Source organism: Nelumbo lutea, chromosome 6 (genome assembly GCF_056320005.1).
Source record: "Nelumbo lutea isolate HS-2025 chromosome 6, American lotus-T2T, whole genome shotgun sequence".
NCBI classification, from domain to species: domain Eukaryota; kingdom Viridiplantae; phylum Streptophyta; class Magnoliopsida; order Proteales; family Nelumbonaceae; genus Nelumbo; species Nelumbo lutea.
In genome coordinates, this window is record NC_142689.1 from 30,263,164 (window position 1) to 30,284,178 (window position 21,015).

The 21,015-nt window shown below is 35.3% G+C and overlaps 1 protein-coding gene and 1 non-coding gene across 3 annotated transcripts; one reads left to right on the plus strand and one right to left on the minus strand.

The window, feature by feature from the left end:
• Positions 1–39: 39 nt before the first annotated feature.
• On the plus strand, positions 40–121 carry TRNAS-GCU (transfer RNA serine (anticodon GCU)). The gene has a single exon. It is a non-coding gene; the product is annotated as a tRNA-Ser (tRNA).
• Positions 122–6,079: 5,958 nt separating this feature from the next.
• Positions 6,080–20,084, minus strand: LOC148848298 (sphingomyelin phosphodiesterase). Of its 2 annotated transcripts, XM_088948149.1 has the most exons (5): positions 19,653–20,077; positions 18,403–19,572; positions 7,895–8,041; positions 7,053–7,169; positions 6,080–6,897 (listed from the first exon to the last, which is right to left on the minus strand). In XM_088948149.1, the coding sequence occupies exons 1-5, from the start codon at positions 19,734–19,736 to the stop codon at positions 6,262–6,264; spliced, it is 2,154 nt and encodes a 717-aa protein (XP_088804275.1). In that variant the 5' UTR covers positions 19,737–20,077; the 3' UTR covers positions 6,080–6,261. The 2 variants fall into 2 exon arrangements, with proteins under 2 accessions (XP_088804275.1, XP_088804274.1); XM_088948148.1 differs by having other exon boundaries at positions 18,403–20,084.
• Positions 20,085–21,015: the final 931 nt, after the last annotated feature.

Consider the following 21,015-nt stretch of genomic DNA (forward strand, 5'->3'; position numbering starts at 1 on the left):
CCTGGTTTTCACTTGTGGGAAAGCGGTGATTACATCAACGTCGCTTTGGCCGAGTGGTTAAGGCGTGTGCCTGCTAAGTACATGGGGTTTCCCCGCGAGAGTTCGAATCTCTCAGGCGACGGTTGCATTTTTGTTTTTTTTTAGGTTTTTTGGTCTTTAGATCAAAAGAAAACCAGATTTGCCCTTATAGACTTTACTATACTTAATGTTTTTTATAAAATTAAATTACTTTATTCTTTTCAATAGATTATTTTTTTTGAAGTAAAAATGAAAAGTTTTGGGGGAGTATTTTAATAATTTTTCATAAAAAGGGAGGTCACTATAGGTTTTTTTCTATATTACAAAGAGAGTTTTTGTAAAAAGTGACACCAAGGAAAAGGTTTTATGATTAATAGAAACATGAGGAGAGGTTTCTATATTTTATCCTATTTATTACAATAATAATTATTATCTCAATCATTAGGCTTGCCTGGTTTCTCCCAAAGTTCCTATCCGTAAGAAGTGGGACAGTAACGCATACGCATATGCAATTTCCTATCGTACATAAACATAACTACATAAGCAGAGCAGCAGGTACAACTGTGATGTTCACAAAGGTACAGTTGGGCACATGGTCTTTGGAATTTGGGATTGGAGGTATATGTCAATAAAGGATATGCATCCTATGAATCATGTTGTATAGATGGATACAATCTTATATGCAATTATATATAAATATTAGTATAAATACTAACGGGGACCTTTGCGATGTACGAGATTTATCAAGGAAAAGTTAAATAATGGAAATTGATAATATATTCATAATTTTAGTAATTTATTATAAAAAATAATTTAATAATTTAGATTAATTATATTAATATTTTTTAATAAAAACAATAAATTACTATTAATTACTCAATAGATAATTATTTTTTATATTATCCATTAGTCTTTTATTTAATCTATCTTATTTTATTAATCATTAAATGTTATAATTAAATTAATCTATAGATTAACTTTTTAGTCATAATTAAATTAATCTAAATCCAAGCTCAAGGTTTAAAACTGTGAAACAAATCTTCAGTTGGTATCATTATCAATCCCCATCCCTACCAAGGCAATATCCATCATCAGTGCCATCAGATTGAGAAAGCTAAGTACCCAATGGAATTGGGAACACTACTATCCCTATTCACATTCAAGTCCTATTAATTGGTTAACTGTCATAAAAATGTAATTCGAAACCTAATAAATAAAATTAAATTTTAGCAAATTTTTATCTAGCAACTATTAAAAATTAAGAAATTAATAAAAATTAGTAGTTCATAAAAAATAATAATAATAATAAGTAAAAAATATATTAAATATAATAAAATAAACCACTTGCATTCTATATAAAAACTATAAAATTTAATTAAAATATTAAGACTAACAATGACCTAATTATAAATGTTTTAAGACTCCTACTTAGGGATGATCGTTTATAACTTAGCCTAAACCCAACTAAACCAACAAATTTTCGAGCTCAAGCAATTATTTTCTTCTGAGTTAGGTCTAAATCAAATATACACCAACCCCACACGATGTAGACATTAGGACTATTAATGGTTTGGATTCATATCACAACAAATGAACTTGCATTTACATTCGATTATGAAATCTATATCTACATTCGCATCTAATTATTATATTGGGTTTTGGATCATTTTTGCATTTAATTTGTAACCATCTTATTGGATTTCAATTGTTGTTGTTGTTGTTGTTTGGAGTTGGAATTGGAACAAACTAACAAATTTATTAATAATTTATTATTTTATTAGTCTTTAATAATTAATATCTTAGTATTTGTAAAGATTTTTTATTATTAATCATTAATATTAATATATTATTATTTATTTATTACTTAGTACTAATATTATTATAACTAAAATTAATTTTCCTACCCCAAAATATATATTTTATTTATATATTATTATTATTATATTTAATAATTAAGCGGTTTTGTATCATGAGTTCTTTAGTCCTTAAGGAGAGCCTAAAATACTCAAAGGTCTTACATCTCTCTCTCTCTCTCTCTCTCTCTCTCTTTGTGTGTGTGTAATAATATAAATGCAATCACTCTCTAGATCTCATTAATACTCTCTTAATTGTCTCTCTTTTGTAATATAATCTCTCTCTATTAATATAATATCGTGGTAATAGCGTGCAACTCTAAATATTAATGACATACAACTTTGTTAATGACAATGATTATTATTTTATATTTTAAAACAAAAGAAAAATAAAAAGATGTAAAAAAGGAAAAAATAGATAAATGCATATGCTAACTTTTATAAATACAAATATAATTATTATTTTATATTTGAATAAATGGTTATTTTATTATTTTTTATAATTTTTACTTTTTATTATTAATTCTAACTATCTTATTAATATTAATTATACTAATTTTATATTTCTATTAGTTCTAATTATCCTATTAATATTAATTATACTATATAAAAGCTTGTTAAATTTTAATATTTAAATTAACTTTTGTATTTTTTAGTAATTATAGTTATTATTTATTAGGTTTCAAATTATATATAAATTATTATTATTATTATTACTATTATTATTATTATTACTATTATTATTATATGTCATGTATCACATGTTACGGGTTTTTAGGCAAACCAGTTTAGCTTGTCTTCTTCATAATAGTAATAAAACATATTCTACATTTTAAATTTGCATTAGTTTTTTACTTTTATACCATTTTTAATGAGTCTTGGTGCCCAATGAAGGTCTCAACACAATTCATCAAAATTAGGGTAAAATGTAAAAACCTCCACTAAAGTTTCTGATAATCATAAAAACCTCCCCTATAGTTTTACTTTAACAAAAACCTTCCTTCCATTTTCAAAAGAATCAATAAAAGCCTCTCTTCCGTCAATGAATAAGACGGAAAACGTGGAAAACGTTAAACCAATATATTTTTCAAAATACCTATTTTACCCCTATATGAGTTATTGTATACTTATTTTTACTAAAATACCCTTTTCCCTCTGTACTGAGCGTGTGAAACTCTGTTCCTCTAGTTGCCTGAAAATGACAAGGCCGATCGACTTCCTTAATGGTGGTTTTCTGTTTTTTTGAGGCAAAAGAAAGCCGATCGGAGGAACGCCGAAAAGGAAATCAAAGATCAGCAACTTCTACATTCAATTCCCTTTTACAGGAAGTCGACGGACAACCCATCCAGATTCTCGTTACGATCTAAGCACAACCCATCTGAGGTTGAACAGTGCTCCAAAGGTGAGGTCATACAGTTCTCTAAATCAAAGGCCAGAGCTGGGTCCCAGGAAGAAGCTATCGCCGCACACGCTCTTAGCAGGAGTAACAGGTGCATTGGACCCACCGGAATTTACAAACCGAGGGGTGCTCTGTGCGGTGGAGAACCTACATTCGTCGCCGGTGAAGCTCCAGTCGAAGTCCTGGAAATTACGGCAATCCGGTATAGAGAGATGAGTAGGAATCTGGCATGGAAGGGGAGAGGAGACCATTTGATAAGTTGGGTCTTTTCCGCACTCCGACATTGAGGTCTTGATTCTACGGGATCTCGACTTGGGTCTTACTGTATCGATTTCGACAATCTTTGGGCTCTCTTCGAAGGTGTTGATGGCAGGATCAATAGATGACGAAAGCCTCCGATTGTGAAAAGATGCAGTGTGCTCGCTTCTTGTTTCGTCGAATATTTCCTCAAAATGATAAGACACAAGAATTGAGAAGAAATGCTTGCTCATGTATTGTCCAGGAAGAGGCATTGTCCAGGAAGCTCCACCCTGAGAGCTGCCCTCTTGTGTCATCAACAGCGGGGAGTGGATCTTTCGCCGTTAGCGACAGCAATGAGTATGATGTTGAAGGGGTTGAGAATGATCCAAATGTTGAAGTACAGGAGTGCAAGCCTCATGATGTGAATCTGTTCAATTTGGGGAAGGGGTCAGCCAAGGACAGACTTATGGTTCCCCTACTGCTGTGCATGGTGAAGAAGAAGATAAATAGTGTTGGATTATGGAGTTGCTGAGATATGACTATTTTAGTAAAAACATATGCACATCAATTGTAAATGGGTAAAATAGGTATTTTGAAAAATATAATTTTTTTGACAGAAGGGAGGTTTTTGTCGATTTTTTTGAAAATAGAAGGGAGGTTTTGCTAAAGTGAAACTATAGAGGATTTTTTATGTTTGTCAGAAACTTCAGGTGAGGTTTTTATATTTTACCCTAAAAATTATTAATTTTACCAATATTATTAATTAATTAGTTAAAAATATATTAATACAAATTTATCTAATAAAATAAAAAATAATAAACAAAAAAATACAACATTAGAACACCGGTTCTATTTGCAACATATCAAACTCGTATTTATATCATAATATTATTAAAACTATCAATTAAACTTTTTTATATTTAAATTTCTTACTTTTATTAGTGTTTTAAATTTGGTTTAATTTTTACTAACTTTTGTTAATATTTATTAATTTTAAGTGAAAGTTTAGTGCCTTTTTAAAATAATATTTTTATTTTTGTTGTTTTACGTTTAATTGTTTAACATCAACCTATTTGCATTATTTGATTTATTGATATTTTACCTTATTATGTTGTGTTACTACTCTCTCTCTCTCTCTCTTTCCAACATTGTGCAACTTTATTAGTCTAATCAAAATAGGCAATTATTATTTTCTTATGTTTTTAAAACAAAAGAATAAATAAATACAAAAAATGGAGAAAATAGATAAATAGCTTCTCTCATAGGAGAGACATGCTCACATGGACCGTCCAATATGCTTATATATATATAAGCATATTAATATCTAGTTTGACAAAATGTAAGCTGACCAATTTTGGGTTGTTTTTGAACTTTAACAAAAATTGAAAAGTATCATTATAAAAATTAAAATAAACAATTTAAGAATTATTTTTTCCAAAAAAATTATAAAAATAATTTATTTTATCTATCTTAAATGATTTATATGTTCTATTTTACATATAAATTATATGTTAAAAATAAAAAGCATATTTATTATCTAAAAAAGTAGAGTTATTATTTATATAAATATAGTAAACATACAATTTTCCCAAAAAATTACAAAATTAATTTACTTTATCGACCTTAAATGATTTATATGTTTTAATTTATAATCATATAAAATAAAAAACACCTAAATGTTAAAAATGAAATCATACTTATTATTTCAAAAAACAAGTGATAATTATTATATGATATACATATACATTTTTAAAGTCCTAACATTTTTGATTGCAATGTTTCTCTTCATATAACTTATTAAAACATACATTTCTCATGTATTTATACTTTACACCAACCCAAAGACCAAACTGGTCAGGGGTCCAACTAACGGGTCAAACGGTCTAACCATTCAAACCAAACACTCAGCCCATTCTAACAAAAAAATAAAAAACAATCTAAACGGTTCAAATGGTTAACTGCTCGGTTCAGCAGTTCGCTGATCAAAATCAACAATTTTTGCGGAAAACAGAACCGATCATCTGACCAGTTCCCGTTTTTTCCAGTCCAACTGTCCGGTCCAGTCCGGTATTGAAAACCATGCTTTACACCCTATTCATACCAATTTTAGACTTAACGACATACATTTCCAATTATATCCGATATTTAACCTACATCCATATTCATACATTTCCAACTATATCCGACATTTAAACTAATCAATATGATATATGTTGCTTAATCTGGCTTTCCACAGGACTGGTCCTATTCAGAACCAGAATTGCGTCTAAATTACAGACCTCATAATAAATTACTACTTTCAAATGACTAAAATTGCACGTAGACGGTAGAACCTTTCAAAACACGCAATCAGATGTTTATTGCCCTAGCTGCTTTTTGATATTGCCAGAAGGATTCCATTTAGTAGATCATACCATATGTTTAACTAAAAATGGAATCTTCTGTCAATATCAACAGAACAGCTAGCAACAAACTTCGGACACGTAAAAGACTGACGCAGGGCAGGAATTACCGAGGCATCAAACGGAGAATTTCTTTCCAACAAAAATGAAGGAAAATGCTCGCGAAATGTAAAACTTGTACCTCTTCTTTTCTTTCCCTTCTTTACAATTACACACGCATATACATTGCTAAAGGAGGCTAGGCCTAGGCTACTACTCTCAGAGAGATTAACTTATAACCAAGACCTTATCAGCAACGGCAAGGGACCAAATCATGCTGTATCCCCTTCCTTTCAAGCATGTCATTATGTCAAAGATGCCAGACAACCCCAGGGTTGTGAATGCAGGCAAAAGCCTTCTTCAAAACACCAAACACAAATGATACAAGGAAAACCATCACAACCTTCTTCGATGCCAACATCCTCAGATTCACCCTCAGCCCATGTATTTTCATGAACCTCACTACAGCTGAACCCACCATAACAAGCCAAGCGGCAACACAAGACAAAACCATCCTCAGAGCATCCTTGCCTCCACCAACCTTAACCGGTTCATCATTGGACACCTCCACATAAGACAAAGATGGAACTTCTTCTTGGCTGCTCTCTTCATGGTTTAGCTCAAGACTTTCATTCAGCCAATCTGACAATCGGACCAGCAGCCTTGCTAACCATGCAACCTCTCCATCAGATATGGGCCGCTTCATCCAGTCCCCTTTGTATTTAACTGCGGGCAATGGCTGGTTCCCAATCCTCCTAGGCTTGAATATTTCATTCCTCTGGTGCTGCCCCTGCCTAAAATCTGGTGTAAAGGACCTGGAATCCCCAACAGACCCACCAAATAGACAACACATCTGAGCTTTCAGAGAACCCACGGTCTGAAGGTTGTTTGCCATGTTATCACCACAAGTACCTTGGATCTCAGACTCCGCTCGTAATATCAACAACTGCACAGAAATTGGCATGCAAAGAAAGAACATTGAGATTCTAGCATGTCAACAATTTGTAAATCATATATTGTGGTTCCTAAACATACAAGTAATTCTTAGCAAAGACATTCTTCTTTTGTTTTCAGGTAAAGATCCCAGATATTCAGAAATACCTGGAGGAGTTGATGACCACCATCTTCACCACCATTAAAGAGACGTAAATCCTTGTTCCAGTTCTCATGTAAAAAGGATCCATCAGCGTCACTCTCACACAAGCCATCTTCCCAGTCCTGACTCCATCACAAAATAATATGTAAATAATAAAAGACTGGATGCTCTAGAAGATTAAACAGATATCGTCTTCAATTTGCATGCAAAGTTGGACCTTATGTATCATCAATGCCGGTCAACAACAGACCCATCATGTATTAAAATTAACATGATATTATTGATGGTAACCATTGGTCCATATTTTTTCTCTTGTTCAAAATTGCTTTTTTAAATTCCAAGTTCTCTTGATAATGTAATAGGGTTATGGTAATTGGTAATGACACTAGATCCAGCTTATTTTTGCAAAACAAACCTTAACCATTCTGTCCCTCTGCTTAGATCACATCTGAAGGAGCTTACAATGGTAATACAAATATAACAGAAGTTGCATTCCACATACAAAGGATATCTTTGCAACTGAAAATTGGAAAAATGCATTTGCTGCCACTAAATTACCAGAGAGCATGTCTGCTGCAACTGTGGTCGCAACACTCCCTTGCAAGTTGCAACCCCAATCAAACACAAACAGGCCTGGGATGGAAATAAATTCATTACATCACATGAATTGCCTTTTAATTTCCATCACCAACATTGCCGTATTTAATTGGAGGTTTCAAGGTAGTGCACTGTGAGTCTGTGACCACAAGAACAGCAGATGTGATATCAAATAACCATCTTTAAGTAGTTAACGTTGCCTTGTGTGTGTGTGGTGATTGTGTGTTGGAAGGGAGGGCAAGTAGCATACCTGCAACTGTTCTCTAATGGAAGGAACATATTTATATAAGCCATCAAACATCAGTGAAGGAGATCCAGATGGTTTAGAATGAAATGCAGCGTCTACTTTCTTTACCAAGTCCAACAGCTCTCTTGATGATGTTAGAATGGTCAGTACCTAAAGAAACAAAGCAAAAAATAACTACACAATAAAGAAACAGAGAAACTAAACAACAATTACCATAGAAACGGGTAGTAAACATCACTTCTTTTAGCCATAACCACTTAACTAGATAAAATAAGTATCCAGCATTTAGCGAATTGAGAATTAACAGCTCCTTTCTCCAAGAAAATATGAATTGGAGAGAGGACAGTTGAATGTCCAAACCTCCTCCTCTCACGATCTCATTATAGATCATTAGCAACATTCCAATAAAACATACTAATCACCATTAGAAAGGTTATCCACATCATACAAAGAGTGAGTTTTAGTTAAAATGTCAAATACATAATGGGAAACATTTAGAAAAACAATAACAAAATATTGTAAATACTTATAGAAAACGCTGCAAAATGATCGAATCCAATTAACATTAGAGTAAACCATGAAAGATACACTTTTACAAACATTGAAACTGTCATGTTCAATATATATTATTACTTTATGAAGCACAGAACATGTGGCAAAAAGACCTAATCATCACAGTAGCATATACAAATGACATTCTAGATATCATCAAGGTTTAAAATTTCAATACAGTACACCCAAAACGCTATTTCCAAGGCATATCAAGAAACTTTTGTTTTTAAATGTTAAAGAAAAATAAAACTGGCCCCCTGTAAAAATATCAAAATAAAAAAAAATGTTTCACAGTATCAAAACACCCGATACACATGTCCGTTTGTATTGGGTGAATCGATACCCTGAACCTTGGATATTACATACTATTTTATTATCATTTGAATATAAAAAAAACTTTAAATATTAATGTGATTTTTATGCTTTACTCTAATAATCTATCTCTTCATTAAAATCTAAGACAATGGGGCAAGGGGCCACAGTGCAAACACATTATGCATAAAATTAGAAATTTGTGGTAAAAGTTAACCACAAACACATGTTAATCTTAACTCTTAACTACAAACTTTTTTCGGTTGGAGGCTTAAAAAGGAGTTTTACATGTTTGAGTACAGACTTTTGGATCAGATTAAATTTTCATACACAAGTATTGAAACAAAATACATATCTATGTCAATAAAAGAGTACATTGATCTGAACAAAAAGCAACAAATGAACATTATAGTAATGCTTTGTGCCAGCTAGAAATCGATCTAATTTGTAGGATATATTAGGAAGTTTTGATTTTTAAATCATGGCTCTACAGTATATTTTACATAGAAACATGTGGCTATTCATTATGCAGTCACCACATAATATTAACATTCAAAATACTGTCAATACATGGTTCTCAAATTAAAAACCTAAACAAGTTGCACTTACTACATTGTGGCATACAAAAATTATAAATAGTAAACTCACAAAATGCACAAAGAAGCACCACCTAACACTCATGAATAATTGCACATAATAAGATTCATTAGCCAAGGCCCGAGATAAAAAGAATGATATAAAAAAAAAAAGGTCAATTTCTAAGATAATTAGCTCTATTATGTAATCTAAAGGATTTGATTTCTCATTTAGTATTTTAATTAATAAAATACAACAATTTTCTACTAAATGCAGGAGAACATAGAATACACTACATTATATTTTATATATTCCTTTAGTAAATTTTATGAAAAAAAAATTATGTATACATAGGCCAATTATCAGGCACATATAACTTTTTATATTGTTTCAATTTTATATTCTGTGTATATATCAGTTACTTCCATATAACTTTTAATGCATACACAATGCTGATTATGTTTACAAATGGATAATCAAAATAATCACCACTCATGAATATATGTATATATATACATATATATATATATATATATATATGTGTGTGTGTGTGTGTGTGTATATATATATGTGTGTGTGTGTGTATGTATGTATGTATATATGGCACCATACCCATAACATATCTTGTATAATAAATGTCATAAAGTATATTTGAAAAATATTGATAAAGCACAACTACGAGTACAGCAATCAAGAAACTTTTGTGACCTGGGTAACCAGGGTCCAAATCTTGGAAACAACCTCTCCATGTATAAGGTTGCATACATTTCCCTCCCTAGATCCCACATTGACAGGAGCCACATGCACTGGGCTGCCAGTATAAGTATGGCAATCAAGGAAACCCTACAAACAAGGGACAGACTTCTTACAAATTCATAGGCAAGAATATGGACCTGACTTGTCACTTATGTGGCAATGAAGTGTCTATGGAGCAAATCTATAAAAAATGCACAACTATTCAGCAGATTTTGATGCTACTTGAACCCAACCATCTGGGCCGGTGGGTCCTCAAAGAAATTCATAAGGTTGCATACATTTCCCTCCCCAGATCTCACATTGATAGGAGCCACATGCACTGGGCTGCCAGTATAAGTATGGCAATCAAGGAAACCCTACAAACAAGGGACAGACTTCTTACAAATTCATAGGCAAGAATATGGACCTGACTGGTCACTCATGTGGCAAAGAAGTGTCCATGGAGCAAATCTATAAAAAAATGCACAAATATTCAGCAGATTTTGATGCTACTTGGACCCAACCATCTGGGCCGATGGGTGTCTTGAAGCACAGTCAAAGGAATCCCGGATAGGTGGAATGACTTTGCCCTCCTGGATCGAGTTCCAATGAAGAGGGTTCATCCTCATCTTCCTCTTGTTTCACCAGGAAGCGAAAAGTCTCTTGCACTTGTGCCCTGCTGAGTAGAGTTCATCACAATTAAAACATTGTCCCCTCGCCCTGCATTCCACCATCTCAGCCCTAGACAAGTGCTTAATAGGGGGTGCAACGATGCTGCTCCCCACACTGGATGCTGATCTAGAATTGTTGCTCGTTTGTGGCTTCCGTTCTTGGCTGGCTGCTGAATATGGAGCCATTCGAGTGGTTCCGGGGATGCCCATGCTGATGGAGGCCGCCCCATACTGAAGGTTCCATGACTGAGTTGTAGCTTGCGTTTGAAGGCGCGAGCTATATTCATGGTTGTGACCAGGTTGGGGGGGTGTTGCATCTCCACATCCACCCTCAAGGGTTCTGCTAACCCTGCGGTGAACATGTCTACTTGCTGGTCCGGTCGTACCGAAGCTGCTCTAGCAAGGAGGGTCTGGAATTGGCGCTGGTATTCAGCCACTATTCCCGTCTGTTTGAGGTTGATCAGTTCACCTAAGGGATTGCTTGTTAGTGGGGGCCCAAACCTAAGAAGGCAGTAGGATTTGAACTGGGTCCAACTGAGCCCGGGTTCTTCCTGTTCCAATTGATAGAACCAGAGTTGCGCTTCCTCCGTTAGGTGAAAGGCGGCTAGGCTTACCTTGTCTCGGTCGCCTGTCCGTTGATTGCGAAAAAACTGCTCGCATTGGTACAGCCAACCCAAGGGGTCTCCGTTGCCGTTGTACGACGGAAAATCCAACCTGCTGTACTTGGGAATGACCGCGGCCCCTTGGTTGGCGATCTGCTGATCGCCAGAAGACTCCGACAGATCCGGTCGGCGGCCGTTAGTGGCTACCTCCCTTTTTGTGTTCATCTCCTTGCTAGAAAGGAATAACTCCATCAGACACCGTAGCTCCCTGACTTCATCCTCGATTTCCCGTACTTCCGAGCTGGTCTCCACGAGCCAATGCTCGAGTTCGTGGACCCTGGATGGCAGTTGCTCCAGATCACCCATGACGCCTTGCTCTGATACCAAAATGTTATGGGCCCGCGAATAGGATCTCGTCACGGGTCGGTCCACGGGGAAAACCTCTCGTTTTCCCTTGTTCCTCCCTGCTCTTGATGAACCTATCTTGGCCGCCCTAATAGTGATTTGTCCAAGAGATCACCTAACTCTCCTTACTCTCTTTCTTGACTGAAATTTTCGATGCCTTTATTCAATATTCTCAACTCCTTAAATAGGACATTACAAGAGATAAGAGTCCCACTTTTAGGAAGACTCCTTGCTAATTAAGAAAACTCCCTACTAATCTATCCTACTAAACTGATAAGATAAGACTCCCTTAATCTATCCTACTGAACTGATAAGATAAGATAAGATAAGATAAGACTCCCTTAATCTATCCTACTGAACTGATAAGATAAGATAAGTCTATCTTAATCCTAATCTAATAAGATAAGATAATCCAATCTACTAACTTAATAAGATAAGATAGGAATAACAAGATAGTCTAATCTAATCTGCCGAATGGATAAGGCTGTTGATGCCAAATTGAATAGGATGTGAACATCAGATCATTGCTGTTGATGCTCCCAATATGCGTCCACATCATCAAGGAAACCCTACAAACAAGGGACATACTTCTTACAAATTCATAGGCAAGAATATGGACCTGACTTGTCACTTATGTGGCAATGAAGTGTCTATGGAGCAAATCTATAAAAAATGCACAACCATTCAGCAGATTTTGATGCTACTTGAACCCAACCATCTGGGCCTGTGGGTCCTCAAAGAAATTAAGGATACCTCAATTAACTCAAGGTGGAAAGAATTTCTACCAAGGGAAACAAAGGGGGATAGGACTGTCAATAGGTGGACCTGATTAGACCCAAACCAATTATTAATTGGGACAAAATCATAGACACAAAACCTTCTCAATTACTAATCAGGATAAGGCCTGACCTGATTAGACCCAATTATACTAACATCTATAATTATCTATGTTAACAACAACTTAAAACTTCATTTTTGATAATATAACCTTAATAAAAATGACAGTAAAATAGTAAATTGTTTATATGTTAATAAATCAAGTGTTTTTAACCAAAATTGTCTTAAATATTCTTTATCAAATTTACCCTTTTAGTCTATACTCTATAGACATAAAATATAATAAAAATTACAAGAAAACTAGGAAACATTTAACAATTACTAACTCAATAATCAGTTCAAGTCTAAATCAGTTTGGAACAGCAAGAACCAATCCCAAAACAATTATTAATTAGAACAAAATCACAGAACCAGGACTTATATAATCAATTCAGTTTGGTTGGGTACAAGCGACCCATTGATAACCTACCTCTAATGGTAACGTGATAATTTGAAGTTTTGAACTTGCAAAAAATCATATCAAAACCCACTAACATCTTAGAGGATGTGCAAAGAATGCTCACTAAATACATAAAAGCTAGCCATTATATCTAGGGCCGCAAACGGATCAGATCGGATATAGGAATATCCAAATTTGATTTGTTTATATTCGAATTCGAATCGCGTCTTATCCATCGGATATCTAGCTGATTCAAATTGAATTAAAATTATAATCTCTCTCTCTCTCTCTCTCTCTCTCTCTCTCTCTCTCTCTCTCTCTCTCTCTCTCTCTCTCTCTCTCTCTCTCTCTCTCTCTCTCTCTCTCTCTATATATATATATATATATATATATATATATATATATAATCTGGAATGGGTGGTTTCTCCTTGCAGAAAACGGTAGATTAGGAGTCTCACGTGCAAATGTTTCGCGCATGTATCCATTGCATGGTACACGCATGTCTCAACTTCTTTCTCATTTCTTTTCTTCGAGATCCTTCTTCCAAGTTCCATGCGAGTCTCCCTCTTCGAGAGAGCTCCTTAGCCTTTCAATTTTCCCTATCGTTGCGAAGGGAGAACGAAGGATGCCTTCCCGAAGGCTTCACAAGCTGCTTGTCCCTCTTGAGCTATTGAGTTCTTGAATCAACAGGGACAAGCAGCGGCCGTGCGGCGGTTTGGCCTGCTCAACTCATTTTCAGAGAGCCAAATACTGTTCATCTTCTAGTTTGAAACCTTGAGGATTCATGGAAGCCGAGGCCGAAGTCAAAGAGCCTGCCATCAGAGCCCTGGGTTCTCTCTTCAAGATCACTGAAGTCTTTTTCTGGTATAGTGTTTTTTGTCTATCTAAGGTCTATCTGTTCTTTTGCTTTTTGTTTATGTAGTTCCAAATTAGGGAAAAAAACATATTTTTCTAGCTAGATTTTGTGTGGTTTGGAGTTCGGGCAGTAGGTTGTTCCCAGAAGACTTGTTTTGTCCACCTTCCCCTCAAGTTCTAGAATTTCATGTCTCTACTTTCTCATTCCCGGTTTTGCTGTTAAAATTTTTGTTATTTAACAGGACCAATGATGCTCCCATATACGAAACAGAGGTGTCCGCTTCATTTGTTTGTCAGGGTAATTTGGCAGAAACTGCTGTAGGTTTAACTTAGTTTAGTTTGTTTTTGAATTGATCCGTTGTTCTCTTATGAGTTTCGATTCTAATATTGGGTTTCCTTCTTATTTAGTAGCTATAGTGATTGATGTATGCATGCACTTATTTTTAGACCATTTGAAACCCTTATTCATGCAATTTTCGTCTTGCCAAGCTACTTGTTGGATATTAAATAGTATAAATAAATTAGATTAAAAATGGTTAAAATATTATATATTATTAACAAAATGAGCTAAAAAAGACTTCAATATTATATTTATCAACAAAATGAATTGAAAATTACTTGTATAAAACTTGAACCTATCACAATTTAGTGAAAATACAACATTGAGACCAATTTCAGTGATAGATATAATATAATTTTTAAGTATATATGAGCATATATATTTAAATCGAATCGAATTGGATCAAATAGAGGTAGATCCATATTTGATCCAATTATAAATGGATGGAATTTGGATCACACTTAATAGGATTGGATTCAAATTTGGATAATTGGATACCATTTGCAGCCCTAATTATATCAATCACCCCTTAGAAATGAGGAAAATTAAGGAAATTAATTTATTCTAAACAGTAATATGTTATATTAATATCAAAAAAGTGGGAACAAACAAATTAAATTTGTAATGGTTTGATAGAAAGCTCCTGCATTCCTACAAGTTAAAATGATCTTCAGGCTTCAATACCTCCTCCATTGGGAAGAATGGTGGGGCAGCAATAAGAGTAGTGGCTTATATTTTTTAGGATACCTTTAGGAATCAAATGCAAGGTATACTGGCTGCACCTGCATGATAATTGACATAGTCAAAGCCTCAGCAGCATGGGAAGCAATCAAGCTAGCCAAAAAGTAGCATATTCACAAGGTATGGCTAGAATGAGATTGTAACATGACAATGGGGGTGCCTCCAGGGTAGTTTCATAATTCCATGGAAAACACACCCCATAATGAAAGATACAAGGTAGATTGCCAGAAATGAGGATATTCAGGTGTGTGCAATTCATCAATTCTAGGAAGGAACTCAAATTGAAGAGCTAATGGCTAACTGATGCAGAGGAGACAGAAGAGATTGAGAGATTAGTGAGGAAAAATTGCCAAGACTTGTCTAATGTTATTTGTGAGGACTTGTGGGGTAGCACTACCCCCGATTTCTGTAGTCCTTTTCCTTTGTATTACCCAAAAAATATATATATATATATATATACACTTAAGCCAGCAACATGGCAGGAATCTAATGGTTTTTAGAACCAATTGATGACTGAATTTGATGGGATGACAAGTAGACTTTCCACATTCTGGATTTTGTGGATGGCAGTAAGGCAATTTAGAGTCAACAAAAATCCTCTCATTTTTTTATGGCTTTTGGTTTGCATAAGTGACACAACTAAGTTTTAAACCAGGGTGGGTTATGTCAGTTCAGGGGTAGCAAATGGGTGGTATGCAGGTTGAGTACCTGCCCACCCATTAATGACCCACATCCATTTGTCACCCATACTAATTGCATGTTAATGGGTTGCAACCCACCCATTTGAATATTTAAAATTTAAATTATGTAAACCAATCTTTCTTGAGGAAAAAAGAAGATTTGGATTTCTCTGTAGTGCCACATGTCCATACCTAATTTGTTCAACTCAAACATAAAAATTGGACTTCATTTGAGAGAGAGAGAGAGAGATAGAAGACCTAAAGGAGAAAGAAGCCTCATAACCAAGAGGAGAGACAATTTAAAGGATGGGGCAAGTAGGGATATGAGAGAGAAATATAAAAAATTGGACTTCATTAAAAAAATAGAGAGAGAACCTAAAGGAGAGTGGGAAGAGAAGAGAAAAACATAAAAAAGGACATAAGTAAAAAGTTAGAGAAAGGACATAAAAGAAAGAAAAACAACATAACCAAGAGCAGAAAGAATCTAGAGGAGAGAGAAAGAGAGAATATAAAGGAGTGAGAGGGGGAGAGAGAGAAACAAAATAAGAGGGGAAAAAACATAAAAATTAAACTTCATTAGGAAAATACTAAATAGAGAAAGAACATAAGAGAGAGAGAGAATCCACATAACTAAGAAGAGGGAGAAACAAGAAGAGAGAGGGGTCAAGAAACATAAAAAACTATTCATTAGAAAAAAGTTGAGAGAGAGAGAGAGAAAGGACATAAAAGGAAAAGCCACATATCCAAGAGGAGAGAGAATCTAAAGACATGAGACTAGAAAGAGGACAGAGAAACATAGAGAGAGAGAGAGAAGCAACATATTCATGTGGAGAGAGAATCTAAAGGAGAAAGAACAGAGAAGTGGATGCCCATTCTCTCTTTGACTACTTTCTAATAAAGCCCAACTTTTGTGTTTCTCTCTTCTCTCCCTACTCCCTCTCCTCTTGGTTATGTGGATTTTCTCTCCCTTATCTCCTTTCTCTCTCTAACTTTTTTCTAATGAAGTCCAGTTTTTTATTATTCTCTCTCATATCACTACTTTCTCTCCTTTAAATTCTCTCTCTTCTTGGTTATGAGGCTTCTCTCTCTCTCTTTATGTCTTTTCTCTCCCTAAATTTTTCTAATGAAATTCAATTTTTACATTTTTCTCTCCTCTTTTAAATTCTCTCTTCTTGATTATGTGGGCTTCTCTTTCCAACTTTGTTCCTATGAAATCCAATTTTATGTTCCTCCTATCTTCTTTCTATCTCCCCATGGTTATATGGCTTCACTCTTTTGTGGCCTTTCTCTCTCTAACTTTTTTATGAAGTCCAATTTATATGTTTCTCTCTCCTCTCTTTCCTTTAAATTCTCTCTCCTCTTGATTATGTAGCTTCTCTTTCTTTTATGTCCTCTCTCTCTAATTGTTTCTAATTAAGCCCAATTTTGGTTAAAGTAATTTAAGAAATATGTGGTAGAGATGGGGAGAGAGGGATTCACTTTAATTTTTAAACCAGCATGGATAAGAGATTGGGAGAGTATTCAGGTGAGAAGTGGAGTTGAGAATATGCACAAGTAGGTGTGGTTAACACTTAACAGTGTATTCACATGGAATAGACATTAGTGGAATAGCATAAAATTCAAAGACATATAAAGGATATATTACAAATTTACAATGTATTTTCTGAGTCAAACCTAAAGAACCAGGTCCAAACAGGCTTTAACCAAACTGCCAATTTATTCAATTCAACCCCTAGTCAATCTGTCCAGGCTTTTTATATTTGATCTATAACCAACATCTGGTCATGTTCCTAAAACATTGGCTACTTCAATTCATAGCACAAGTGCACAACCTTTAGAACTCTATTACTCTAACTTGCCTTGATTTTAGCAATGCTTGACAAATTTTGGAGTTTAATCAATAGAAAGGAATCTCTTCCATTTATGATTTTATTCTTAATTCTTCTTCCCCTAATTGTTTCAGCAAATCAAAGAATGACTTTTCGGTTTCATTTTCATGATCCATACCAAACATAACTTCATGAAATTCTCTAAATTGATAAAGATTTTAATGCTTCAAATACTTCATCAACAACATCCAGGAGAAACTTAGACTAGATGCCAACTAGAAGATGTGGACAATCAGAGACATCAGAGAATCTTCAGCTTTCTTCTAGTAATAAATAGTAACAAATGAAAGTGCATTGTCATGTATTAAAAGTGTAAATGGGCAGACTTGTCCAGTATAAATTTTACAAGATCTCAGACGGTTTTCCATAGTATTACCCCAATCAAATAATCAAATGTTCTCTTAAGTCAATCCATCCAATACTAAAACATTATTACATGCTAAATAAGAATATCTATTGATAATTTTTCCATTTTTCCCATTTCATTTCTAAGGTAACAACTAGGACACATTTTCCCTCATAGGAAGCATACTCGGCTATACTCTAAGTTTCCACTGGGATAAGAAACATGCAACAGCATACAAATATAGAAATAGTTAACTTTCCCTCATGGCAAACAATTAAGCCTGAAGGACCACTTAAAGCATGTTACCAAGGCTTGATACAAATACCAAAATAAAGTACCTCAAAAATTACACTAGCATGCATATATATTTACAGATCCATAGATACCACAAGCTAGAGAGCGAACGAATATTGCAATCAATAAATCAAAAGCAGAAAGTGATTAGTTACAAATCCAGTGCATACTACACAATGACAATTTGACCTTCTATTGGCTTATTAAATATAGCAGATGGACAAGTGAGATGCAAACCTTCAGCACCATCTGGGCTATTGTTTCCACGTCAGTGTGAAGAAACTTGTGAGCAAATCCAAGAAAATGCATTACCAATGAACTGTAGAACAGGTAATTGGATACCACATAGCTTTTCCAAGGTAATGAATATCCATCTGCTGATTGACAAGTATCCTTGATCGCATCTCTCTGAACTGGAGACTCAGCATTCCCATTTTTTGATGTTTCAATAGGTTGATCTACTAATGCATCAAGCTCCACAAAATCCTCCATACTAAGCTTCCAAGGTTCCAAGTAACTGATCCAGAGGTCATATACTTGAGATACATTCTTAACTGAAGACTCTATAGGGAAAAACAAAAATGTCCTTAATATAAACCTGTACAGCGGCCTTTGGATCAAAGAGTTCCAGGAACCAACAGAACTGCCTGAAGATAAAGATGATACCGCAACCCTAGAATTAACAGCATCAAAAGAATCTGAATTCCTCCAATGATGGCTTTCACTATATTCAACTGAGTCAGAACCTTCCCCCGGGGCTACCAAGCTTCTCATGAGATACTTTAGAAAAAACTTAACAACTTCTCCCAGACCAGATGCTGGGGGAGTCTCACCCAAAACTGCTCGAAAAGGAAAAGATAAACCGAAAGATTGGCATACACTTACAGGAAGTGGTGAAAAATCATTATCAACCAACCAAAAGTTTATTAAAGTATAAACCAGGAACTCCGCTTGCGAAGCAATCGAGCCGTCATATCCCGATGAATAATTAAGGAGAGAACTACGGTACGGCTGATTGGAATTGGACCCATAATTCGGCACAAACACTCGCAGGTAAGCATAAAGAAGTCGTATGTACAAGCCACATTCGCTTTTTTGCCCTAAACCACGGTTGGCACCACCCAAAACTGGAAGAGAAGACGTCCAGTTCTCTATCCTAAACCGCCGGCTTTTCCTAACCACCACTGCATTGGAATTCTCACCGTTCCCTTTGCACACAGGATAGTAAGCGAACCAGAACATGTAGTACTCGAACACGTTCAACTGAACTTGGTAAATACCCTTTACTGGACCCTCCTTAATCCTCCCTTTAAACAACGGACATAAATCAGATAAAACACCGCAATCCCTCCCGTTCTGAAGCATAAACTTGGCCCATTCCGGCAATCTCTCGAACGGAAAGACATACTTCACCAAGGAATGCCGATCAACAGCAGAAATCGATGAAATCAAAACACCATGCGGGGAAAGGAGATTAAAAATCCTACCTGCAAGTTCAGAATTGTTCGACGCCTGAACCTGATCAATCCATCCATTAGACGACGAGGGCGATTTCTGTGACGACGATTCATCGAACCCGAAAATCTTGCAAATAAGCACAGGAAATGCAATCGAAAAGAACGATCGGCTCTGGTCGGCGTTGTACTTTTGAAGGAAAGTTTCGATTGCAGTGCAAGAAGCAGATATATTAGCTAGAGACGAAGCGTCAAGAATCATTGAGGCGAGTTCTTGAGCTTTGTTCTGAGAATCCATGACGTATGGGTGAGGAATCATGGCGCGGCTGAGGAGTTTGGATAGGGTTTCACGGTAAAACAGAGGGAAGTGTGAAGAGTAGTTTTGCTTTTGTTGCAGAAAATGAGGATTTTAGGGCACAGACAGAAAATTTTTTGAAGTTTTAAATGTGTCGCGGGGCAAATGGCGCCTTTTATGCTTGGCGAGGGTTTATATTGGAGATGTCTAAAAACCCATTATTCCTTTATACGGAAAAATACGGACAGATCCTATGCAGATTTTTAATTTGCCTGCAGAGCTATAAATATTTAAAATGCCAATAACCCACACTTTACAGGCACATCCCACCTTGCTTTGGGAACATCTCCAGTACTTATGTGTTATTATTTTGGGAGAATGACGATTCAACTCAGGGTTAGAATTTATAGGCCTAAAGTATTATTGGGGTAGGTGCCAACTTGGAATTGATGTCAATTTATGAGCGGCATTGGTGCATAGAATGTGGGTTGTTGCCATTTTAAATGTTTATAGCTTTGCAGTGGAAATAGGAAATCTACATTGGGCTTGTCCATACTTCTCTGTATTATTTTTGAGAGATGTTTTCAATGCACAGTGTGATGTGATTGTAAGGTCGTTGTGAGGCACCTGGTTGAGATCGGCTTCGATCAGGGCAAGCCCCTACTCACACCATCCCAACATCCTCTTGCAACCTTGCATCAGGAATATGAGATCAGCTTTCGTCAAGGCAAACCCATGCCCACACTGTTCCAACCGCCTTTTGCAACATTGCATTAGGAATATCTCCCCATGAGATAAGGCACATAAGCATGGAGATATTCTCAATGTAAGACTATAAAGGCCACTCGAACGAGGTTTTCCGAGACCAAAGCCAAACTTTGAGAATATCTCTCCATAAAATAAAGCACATAGGTACAGAAAATATTATTAATGCAAGGCTGTAAAGGCTAATCGAATGGGTGTTGCCCTGATGGAAGCCAAACTCACTTTGGTTGTCACCGTTCAATAGCCGATGGTGTAATCTACGGGGCTGCCTCAGCTTAAAAAATAAGGGCATATTTTTTAAGCCCAAATTTCCAGCTTTTTAAAGTGCTTATACAA

Coding starts and splice junctions, on each gene's coding strand:
- LOC148848298 (XM_088948148.1), bottom strand. CDS start 19,938: ATGATTCCTCACCCATACGTCATGGATTCTCAGAACAAAGCTCAAGAA. Junction 8,042..18,402: donor TAGCCCAGATGGTGCTGAAG/GTTTGCATCTCA, acceptor TTGTTTCTTTAG/GTACTGACCATTCTAACATC. Junction 6,898..7,052: donor GTGGTCATCAACTCCTCCAG/GTATTTCTGAAT, acceptor ATTTCTGTGCAG/TTGTTGATATTACGAGCGGA.